Raw genomic sequence first — 11,262 nt, forward strand, 5'->3', positions numbered from 1 at the left:
GAAGCTATTTTTTTTAGGAGATGAGCCCCTCAGAAGCCAGATTACTGACGAGCTCAGAGTCTGTTTTCCACCACTGGAATGATCTTTTTTTCCATATCCTCTTACTTATTCCGACTTTTTGTCTGTAATTGCAAAAACACAAGAATGAAATGCATGGAATCTGTGCAGAATAAAAACAGAATATAAGAGCTGCTGCTGCATCACGTCTGGTCTAAGATGTTTTACATTTGCTTTGTGCTAGATGCAAACAACATTTTTTTAAATGCATGATCATTTTAATACGTACATCAAAGATTTAGGGGAAGAGAATGCGTTTTTCCTGATGTAAGATTGCAAGAGCTTTTTTTTTGTTGCAATGACGTGTCACTCTGATCCAGCATCACAAGTGAGATGACGTTGGCTTACAATTATGGTTCCCTGTTCTTCTGAATGTGATTCAGCAGTGTGTGTTTCCATCAGGGTTACGGCCAATTCAACCGCACACACACACACACACACACACACACACACACACACACACACACACACACACACACACACACACACACACATACGCGAGGACATGTTGGAGTCTATTTAGTCCAACTTTCTGGTGATAGGAAAAGGAAGAGTGTGACAGACTTCAGACGACACCTCGACATAAGAGGGGAGATATTTTTTTTTATGGCAGAACGCTGACAGAGAAAATCTAATGGGAAATGTCCTTTTCCAGTTTATGACAGGAAGGCCGCAATCCAAACATGTAGGGCGTGAATCCTGGATCCCGGCTGCCACCACAAACCAGAACCTAAGATAGCTACTTATCTCCAGTCCATAATTGAGGGTAGTCTATGATTTTATCTTTTAACTCTTAACTTGCCTCCGACTGTTTCAGTATAAAAAATACAAAAACATCAAAGCAGCGTCATCGCTTTAAGCTGAATGTGATGAAATTCCTCAGGATATAGGGGAGTAAATTACAGTAAAAGCAGCAAACAACAGGCGGTTCAACAAGTGTTTCCACACCGTTTTTTTTATCCTCCCCTCTGAAAAAAAAACAGGAAGTCTTTCTAGTCAGGAGAAATATTGGCCAAGCACCTCACCTACCCTCTGGTTTCCTGAGAAAGCTGGGAGGAAACTGCCGAACCTCATAAAAAGTGGTGACCTCAGCACATATTTGTGCTCTTTAACGGGCCATGACCACGCAGCCCTGAGACTACCAGCCCTGGGGGGGGGGGGGGGGGGGGGGGACAGGGCAGCCCCCCCAGATCGTCTCTGGAGACATCAGGGAAAAAAGTCAGACTGTGTTTGTTTAAGTCAGCAGAACGTACTCAGGAATTCAACATTAGTTTCACTCTCTCAGATGGATTAAAAAACACTGCTCAACCTCTGTGACCGTTAATAAATGATTCACCTGATCATGAGAAACAAAGCTAATTATAATCACGCTCTAGAAACCAAAGTTGACTGTTAAATGCACCAGAGTTTCTCGGTTTCTGTGTTGCTTCTTTTTGTAATTTATACTCCCCGCACTCCCTCCTTTTTGAAGAACAAAGTACTGCAGACTCAGCAAAAAGCCTCTTGAGATCACATGACAGATCATTAGGTGCAAAACTTCCTCTGCATTGTGCAAGACCGAGCTTAACCATATTCATAAAAGGAAAACAGAGTGTGACTCCACAGAGGAAGAAGTGCAAGTGTATACATTTTAAACTGGTGTGTGTTTTTTTCTGTTCATGCACTCATTCACCCTTGACATTAAGAGTATTTAAATCATGGACACAGAAAATGAGACGGCTGTAATCTGTTCCATGTTGCCATCTTGTGGGCAAAGAGCTGCACTTCACACTCACAAATCCTATCACTGCACATGACCGTTTTTTTTTTTAGCTGTTGGCAGTTACAGTTAAATGTTCCTCGCTGTTTCAGTCCTGTGATTCACTTTCCCAATCTCTGATGATGACCTGAATGTACCTTGGATGTTTCCGGGCAGTGGATTACAACACAAACGCAAAAAGAGCAGCAGCCCTCTTTAAATATTTGCTCTGCTTTGCTCCCAACCTGACTGACTGAAAGGTTGCATAATCCTGGAAACATGGGATTTAAGGAAACAAACAGTCTCTGATTAGTGAAATAACTCAGATAGTTCCTGGCTAGACTAAATTATAAAGTGCTTTGCAAGAATTAAATAAAAGAACAAAACAAATTAGACAAGTAAAAGCAATGAGACTCTTGAAATCTCAAGGCGGCTGAGGCTCAGCGGTAGAGTCGAAGTCTCTCAACCGGAAGGTCGGGGGTTTGATCCCCAGCTCCTGCAACACATGTCTGATGTGTCCTTTGGCAAGACACTCAACCCCAAGTTGCATTTACATAGCAGCCTCTACCATCAGTGTGTGAATGTGTAGGTGTGACCTGCGGTGAAAAAGAGCTTTTTTAAGAGTAGATTTAAAGGTGGTCACTGAGGTGGTTGAAGCTTGGGGGGGCTCTGTCACCCCGAGTTTTCAGCCGTGCTTCAGTAACACATAAAAGAACCTCTGCCTGGGAAACGTCAGCCCAGGTAGCGGCTCATGTGGGACCAGGAGGTCAGATATATATCATGGAAAGACCATAAAAAGCCTTAAAGGTCAGCAGTGAGATCTTCTCTTAAGCGTGCTGCTAACCGATGCAAGGACGCTAAAACGGACTTAATCAAAAATAAAAGCAGGTTCAACAATGTTATAAGAACGTAGGTCAGAGAATATGTTAGATACCAGTTGAATAACTGAGCTGCAGTGAAAGGATAACTCATAATTTGAAGAACAAAATATTCTAACTGTCATCTCTGCCTTGGGAGTTTCCCGGCACCAAATCAATACGGCTGCCTCTGAAATCCAGCCTGCTGACCTCGATGACAACAACATGGTCCTTCTGCAATCGCATAATAATTGACAGAGAGGTCGCTTAAAAGGCAGGGACAGCATACAAACACTATCTGTCTCGTCAAAAGGTCCAGGATGAGGATTGAGGTCGCTCTTCAGCTGGGCTTCTGTGGCCTGTGTCTCACTGTGGTGCTCATTGGAGAAGGAATGTAAGTTGTTTTTTTCTATTTCATTTTGCAGAACAACAAGGATGCTATTTTTTTTCCATAACGTCACATTTTGATTTTGGACAAGAATGCATTCACATTAATTCTTATTTTCTAACTTTCAGTGGAGCAGAACTTGCTGATCCACCAGCAGTGGACTGTGCCTGGAGCCGCTGGTCAGACTGGAGTCCTTGTGATCCTTGCACCAAAAGCAGAGTGAGTCCATTACAATGGCCCATGAAAAAGTTTACCATGGTATACCATATTACTATGCCACACATACCCCATAACCAGCACAGATATTACAATGGTTCCTCAGATAGGCCGTTACTATGGTAGAGCAAATTATTACAAACGCAGAAAGACTAGACTCTTCTCCTCTGTCGCCCCCCGGTGGTGGAATGAACTTCCAAACTCCATTCGATCTGCAGAGTCCCTCTGCACCTTTAAGAAAAAGCTAAAGACCCAGCTCTTTCATGAATACCTACTAACTTAATGATGATGGTCTCCATATTATTGATGATGATGATGGTAATGACGATGGTTTTTGTTTGATAACGACGACTTATAAGATGGTTTCTATACTGATTAGAGCTCTCAAGAACTGCCCTCAATGTTGTGCTTTGCCTCTGGTCACTTCCTGTCAGCACCTGTGTGTCCAATCAGACTCAAAGCTGATCGTTTGCTCTTACTGACATTGTTCCTTGCTTGTGTTGTTCTTACTCTCTGATGTACGTCGCTTTGGATAAAAGCGTCTGCTAAGTGAATTGTAGAAAGGTTTACAGACCGATACAGAGCTGGCTAAACACTGAAGCTACAGTGTCCGCGACATGGCAACCTGCACGAGCGTTGACCCTTGAGGGAGGAGCGGGCAGGGGGGGGACAGCTCTCTACAATGTTTTGAATTTGGACTGCAGTACCCATTTTAAACACTAGGGGTCAGAGTTACATATCGCTCCTTTAAATGTGTGGTGTAATTTGTGATTATTTTCAGAGGCGTTCTCGAAGTGCTGAAGTGTTCGGCCAGTTTGATGGTCAATCCTGTCAGGGATCCCTGGGGGAAAGGGAGTTCTGTGAAACGAAATCTGTATGTGATCAACCACCTCCACCTGCATGCTCTGATTCAGAGTTCCAATGCGAGTCAGGTACTTCAACTTCTTTTACATTATGTTATCATTGAAAACCTATCAACACCTAATGTCGAGGAAATTATTAACTCCATACAATAAGACTCAGTTGACTCAGATGGCTTACGTTGATGAAAGTTTATACATAAGAAGAATACTCATGAGGAGACATGATTCAACATCACACTTCTGTACTCGTGTCTTGCTCAATCACATCTCCAGAACTTCTCGAAAGGCATCACATATATCCTAAAGACATTATCATTATCAGGGTCACATTGACCCACCTAGACTAAACTGTGACGTCTATAACACTGGATCAGACAATAAGTCGACCAAACATCCTTGCAGATATCAGGAAGAACAGCTGACACTCTCTAAGCTGTACTTGGTGTTCTAATAACAGCTGAACTCTGTGAGGTCTGACTGACATTAGAGAACAGTGAATAACCCTAATGACATCTGTACATTATAATCTTAATAACTACAGAAATTCCACCACACCTAACACCAATCTTTACACAGGTACTTGCGTCAAGAAAAGATTGATGTGCAACGGGGACTACGACTGCGAGGATGGATCAGATGAAGATTGCGATCCTATCCGTAAACCATGTCAATCAGGAGATCTGGAGAGCAATGAGCAAGGCAGAACAGCAGGATATGGGTAAGCGTGAATATCTGTATAATTTATTTGGAAATCAAACAGCAGACGTTCTGTAATATGAAAGTAAAAAAAAGAGGCATTAACTGACTTTGGAAAGCACTTACAGCGGGACTTGCTTTGTTTGATTTATAATCTCCCATTGGACAGCGATCAAAGGGTTTGCAGATCTGACTGTTCTGCTTTTACAGCCAATCACAGCACAGAGGGGCGGGACTACGTATTGACAGGAAAAATAATGGGGAAACAGCCAAGCTCCCTCTGTTGTAGGGTTTAAATAATCCACCTACAAGCACCACTGATACTGAGTTATCAATGTCAAAGAATAATTATGTTTTCCCCTTGATTTCAAGCCTTATGCTAAGCTAAGCTATCCATCTCCACGCTCTAACTTCATATTTCACAAGAGTAACAAGTGGATGGTAAATCGTCTAATCGAACTGCTCTAGCACACTTCTCTTTAAACCTTCATATTCAAGGTTCAAGGTTTCTTTATTGGTACCTGGTATTGGTGCAGACAAGAGATTCAGAGTTCCAAAGATACAAAGTACACATAATGCAAATTCAAGGTTAAAAAGAGCAGACTGAATACACTAAAACAAACATCCTCAATTGAATCAGGCTAGGCAAAGTCCTTACACAGACACCCACTCAAAAGTTCAAAATATCCTGGCATGGTTAAAGTGTATCATGTTGTGCTAGCTTTGTTAAGCAGTACTATAGCTGCAGGTACAAAAGTGTTTCTGTGGTGAGAGAGCAGGAGCGGAGAAGCTGAAACTCGCCATGGAGAATTGAGCTAGCCATACAGCTGTAGCTGTAAAGAATAAAGATCTGAACCCTTGCCCGATCGGAATCGGGCATTAAGTGAGAAAGCCTGAGCCACCCAAAGCCCTTCCAGAGAGGGGGGCGTGGTCAGACACCGCTCATTTACATATTTAAAGGTACAGACACAGAAACGGCCTGTTCTGAACAGGGCTGAAATAGAGGGGTTTATAGACATGATCAAATACAGGATCAGAGTGGATTTAGAACAAGAAACTTCACACACATGTTTTGGAGAACTCTGAGACTTATTGAAACTGGTTGAAGAGGAGGAGAATATGTGCCCTTTAAAAGTGGTCCCTCTCTGTTCACCAGAATCAACATCTTGGGTGCAGATCCTCGAATGAACCCCTTCAACAATGATTACTTCAACGGGAGGTGTGATCGAGTGAGGAATCCAAACACCGGGCGAGACGACAGGCTTCCCTGGAACGTCGGTGTGCTAAACTATGAGGTCAGCCAGAATTACCTCAACCTATTTCATCCTAATGATGCATTCACTGTGTGTGCATTTGTGAAACAAATTCGATTACCTTCCACTGCCTTTCCAGACTCGGGTGGAGGAAACCATCTCTAGAGAAATCTACGAAGACACACACAGCCTCCTGAGGGAATTGCTGAGAGAGATGACTATTAAAGTCGATGCGGGACTTTCCTTCAAATTCAACCCGAGCGAGCCGTCTCTGTCTAATGTTTCTCTGGGTGTGAATTTAGGTGGTCAATACGAGAAGAAGACAATGATTAAGACGGTCTCCGAGTACTCCAACATCAAGGTACACTTCAGTCAGAGCTGAAGAATTCACCATGTGACTTATGAGTCCTTCAAAGCACACATTGCAAGATTAACCAAACAAAAAAAAAGACAAATTTGTGACGCTATTTTTTGCTTCTTCTCCCTTGTAAATGTAGAACAATAGTTTTTTGCGGGTAAAAGGAAACGTACAGCTAAGCACCTACAGAATGCGCTCGCATCAGCTCCAAGTGGCCGAGGAGTTCGTGCAGCATGTCAGGTCTTTGCCTTTGCAGTACGAAAAGGGTATTTATTTTGCTTTTCTGGAGGACTATGGGACCCACTACACCAAAAACGGGAAGTCCGGCGGCGAGTACGAGTTCATCTACGTTCTCAACCAGGACAGCATCAAGGCAAAAAGTATGCGTTTTGTTTTTGGGTCATTTATTGAATAAGATTTTTTTTTAAAATGTTGGAAAACTCATCCTCCAAGCTTTACGATTCTTGCAGATCTGACAGAGCGAAAGATTCAAGAATGCGTCAAATTAGGCATCACGGTGGACTTCGCAGGCACGGAGTTATCTGATGGGCAAGGAAAGCTGTCACGGGACGGCTGTGATGACGTAAAATCAAAAGTAGAAGGTATGCTTTTCTATTTAGCTTCCTAATTCTAAGATAAATTATCATTCTACTGAAGCTCTGGGAAGAATACAGACGGGGGGGGGGGGGATAGGTGACCTATGAAGTGAGATTTGTATTCCTTCCAATATTTATGACTCTAGAAGAGGCAGGACAAAATGGTAAATTTTTTAATCTCTGTACCCCATTTTATGTTCTGGAACCGCGGCAAAAAGAGCTGCACCGTCATTGTACCTTCACACAGTGTATGATTTGTGTCCCACTCTGAGATGTTACATTGCAATATAGTGTTGTGACACCAAATGCTGGTCAGGAGTGGCCGGAAAAGGCTAACCAAAAATTTGAACGTGTGAAACCATTTTGCAAAGCTTGAGACAAATTTACAACGGGCAGAACACACCCGACCCCAAATAAATTTAAAAACAACAGAATCTTGCCGCAAAGGGAATGTACCAAATGGCCGAAGTGATTGAGTGAATGGTCAATTCATTTCTTTTGACGGAAAGACTGTGCGCTAACTGTCTAATTTGGGTTTAGAATATATCTGGAAATTTGGAAACCTACAGTCAATGTACTTGTTTCCTCAAAGAAAAGAGATGAAATTCCAACCCCTCTCAAGAAACACATGAGATTTATTACACTGCTAGTTTAAAGAGTTGTTCACTCCCATCACTTGTTAATGATACTGATTTCTACTTGTTAACGAGAACACTACAATTCCTTTTTATTGAGCTATTAAAGCTTCTGGAGCTTTGATTTTTGATTACTTCAGTGCTTATGGGTTCAAAACATCATCCAGTCAACATATACTCCGTATAACACATTTTGCACGGTCTTTACTCCAAAAATAAACTAATCGACAGCTTACTCGGTCGCTTCCAGGTCGCTTCTGATATTGGTATACATTCCCATTCTGGCAAGATTCTACTGATTTGTAAATTTGTCTCGGCACTCGTAAAAGTGTTTCACATCTTGTCATTTTGTTGAATAAAATGTTAAAATGTTTTCCAAAATGAAAAATTGTCTCAAGCTTTAGAAAAGTGTTTCTTAAAAATACATTTTTAGGTTTGCACTTTCCAGCCAGCATGTAAACTACCTGCGATGCTCTCTCAGCCGCAGTACTGTCGAAGAAGACACATTTTTACGCTAAAAAGAAAAAATCCTGAATCTTAACTCTTAAACAAGCCCCCTCTTTTTTTCTTCTTCTGGCATTATGTACACATACTGTGACCGAGCTTTAAGTTAATGTTCCAGCTGTCTCTTTGAGTTGTTCTCTTTTTTGCCACTCAGGTGAAGTTTTCGGCAAAGCAGTGGTGGATAAAGTGATGACATCAGTTAAAGGAGGAACTCTGGAAAGTGCCGTTGCTATGAGGGCGAAATTGAACAAGGAAGGCGTCATGGACATCGCTACGTATCAAAATTGGGCCCGGACCATCGCTGAGGCCCCCGCACTGATCAACAGTGAGGTAGGACTGATAGCTTAGCGATTTTAGCCTCATGGAAAAGTCCAGACTGTGGACTGGTGCAGACTGACACCTCGATCCAGGCTGCAATAATCTCAACTGTTGGATGGATTTCTATCATTTTTAATACAAACAATCCTGATATCAAGAGAATGGATCTCTTGTTGATTCCAGGACTTTTCATCTGGCGTCACCAGTGGGTCAATATTTACACTTTTCCAGAGAAGTGGCCCAAGATGAACTCACTGGTTGGGCAGAATATTTAGCACTGATAACTAAAGCTGTTTTCACATGTGACATTTTCTAGAAACTTCAGGCAGACCCTGAAATCTCCTTAAATTGCTCGTTGAGAATATGATGTCTATCATCTATCTATCTGTGTAGTTTGACAATGACAATACCAACAAAAGACTGAAGAAGAACATGATGGCGGACAGAAAGCAAAATGAAGCAATTTAATTGATCTGCGACGGATCGCTCATACTCTATGTGGCCGTTTGCTGGTCGCAGGATACAAACATCACCTGCTCCTCCCACACAGTTGCGGTGACTTTTCCTTATATTTCTTGCTGAGTTCTCACATCAGATCACCCCGACTTCAAGCGGAAAATTTACTCGGGGTCTGTTAGAAACAATTCAGGGTGAAGATTTCAGGACTTTGAACCAGGATTCAATAAGCTCTTATCCCTTTGCTTTTTCCTTATTGTCATAAGATAGGTTGACATTTAATGGTTTTAGAGAAATCCATCCACACACCCCCCCAAAAAAAAAAAGTTTTGGAATCAAAGCCAATACCTAAATATTTCCTTGTGTGTTTCTTTCCACAGCCTGAGCCCATCTATAATTTAGTTCCTGATATTCCAGGCGCTAACTCCAGGATAGCCAACCTGAGGCGGGCCACGGCAGACTACGTGGCCGAGTACAACGTGTGCAAGTGTAAGCCTTGTCATAACGGCGGTTCTCTGACTCTGCTGGACGGAAAGTGTATGTGCCTGTGTCCTCACCTGTTTGAGGGTTTGGGCTGCCAGAACTTCAAGGGCGATAAAGCTAACCCACCAGGTGAGACGAAAAACTGAGACAAATCTTTACTGAAATATGTCGATTTTATAAGTAATTTTTTTTCTTCATTTTTGGCTTTGCAGCTCCAAGACCCGCAGTCAATCAGGAAGGTAACTGGTCATGCTGGTCCTACTGGTCCAACTGTAGTGGAGGGGTACGCACGCGGACACGCACCTGTAACTCAGACGGGGTGCCTGGAGCTGCGTGCAGAGGAGACACCAGAAGTGATGAATACTGCTAAACAGAAAATAAACCACACAACTATTTCCATTTACACACACAACCTGAAACCTACTGTGTTTTTACAGCGCCCCCTGCAGGTTGGTAATGAGTAATGCAGGTCATACATTTCTATTTTTTAAGTGAAGATAGTTTTTCTTCATTTTTATTTTTGTGATTGTGAAATGTAAATATGTACACATATTTTGACTGGAAGTAATTTTAATTACCCCATCGTAAAAGTCTTGATCTTTATATTATTTATAATAATTTGAATAAAGATTTGAAGTCAAAGTCCTCCCCCTGTATTCTGCACACTTTCTTTTATAAGTAAATAACGCCGCTGCTTCTTGAAGTTTGAGCTCTTAGCCGTTTTTCACACTTACTGTACATGTAATATAAATCAAGTATCTCCTCTGAAAATAACATCGTTGGGACGGCCGGCTGACTCCTCCCCTCGTGTATAAAAGTTGTTTAATTGAGGGACTAGAGAAAAGAAGAATAACATACTGTACTCACTGCTTAACTGTGTTTCTAGATCACGCTCATTTCAGGTAAATTTACATGCAGTGTGAAGATACGAGCATAATAAAGATCTCTAGCATTAGCATGCTAACACAACAATGCAGCGCGAGTTGTTTTGGTTTCATGCTGGTGCTCAAGGGCGACATCTGCTGGATCAAAAAATCACATATAAAGCCTTTAAGGCAGAATATTTCACCAGGGGGGCTGGCTGTAAAAATTCCAGGTAAAGTCTGGTTTAAAAAAGTCAGAGGTTTGTGTTTACTCATGCAGCCCCGCGACCCCAAATTATTGGGTTTTGCGTCTGTTGAAAGCACAACTTGTAAGTTCTCTCTATTCTGTCTTTGTTGCTGCCCTTTGATAAAAATAATGAAGTTTCTTCCATCATTTCTTCCTCAGACGTCCGCGCTCTGTTGCAGCCTACTGCACCCCGGACACACAGAAGAGCATGTTCAGCTTAATCATTAATCAGACTTATATTTAGATCCAAAAGAACTTTGGCTCTCCGACCAAAAACAACCCTGTGTTTTTCCACTCTTAAAATAGTGTCAGGCTGAAGTATGTATTAATGGGCAAATAACTCATTTTTAAAAGCACAAACACATTCCAGCTGGCCGCGCTGAGCTAACGAGAACCAGATGAGCCCGAGCAGGACGGAGAGACACACACACACACACACACACACACACACACACACACACACACACACACACACAGGAGGGTTGAAGGTGTTGGACGGTTGCAGCGTTTTTTTTTTTTTTTGTGAAAGGCTCTTCAGTAAATTTGGATCTCATGTTTTTGCAGACGAGACTGAAAACAAAAGAAGAAGAACCGTTACACGGTGTTTGTCTTCATACTGGAGACGGGCTGTAATGCCAACGCAAATAATAGATGAAACTCTCACATCTCATATTGTACTTTTATCTGCTCAGAAAGAATTGTGCATGAGTCCCGGTTAAAATATGAGGGAGTTA

At 42.1% G+C, this 11,262-nt stretch overlaps 1 protein-coding gene across 1 annotated transcript; it reads left to right on the forward strand.

The window, feature by feature from the left end:
- Positions 1–2,910: 2,910 nt before the first annotated feature.
- On the forward strand, positions 2,911–9,901 carry c9 (complement component 9). Its single transcript, XM_061061666.1, has 11 exons — positions 2,911–3,046; positions 3,169–3,259; positions 4,038–4,188; positions 4,696–4,837; positions 5,972–6,110; positions 6,208–6,429; positions 6,566–6,806; positions 6,897–7,028; positions 8,316–8,491; positions 9,316–9,547; positions 9,631–9,901. Exons 1-11 carry the CDS (start codon positions 2,973–2,975, stop codon positions 9,786–9,788), a joined length of 1,758 nt encoding a protein of 585 aa, XP_060917649.1. The 5' UTR covers positions 2,911–2,972; the 3' UTR covers positions 9,789–9,901.
- Positions 9,902–11,262: the final 1,361 nt, after the last annotated feature.

Source organism: Labrus mixtus, chromosome 17, assembly GCF_963584025.1.
Source record: "Labrus mixtus chromosome 17, fLabMix1.1, whole genome shotgun sequence".
In the NCBI taxonomy this organism is placed as follows: domain Eukaryota; kingdom Metazoa; phylum Chordata; class Actinopteri; order Labriformes; family Labridae; genus Labrus; species Labrus mixtus.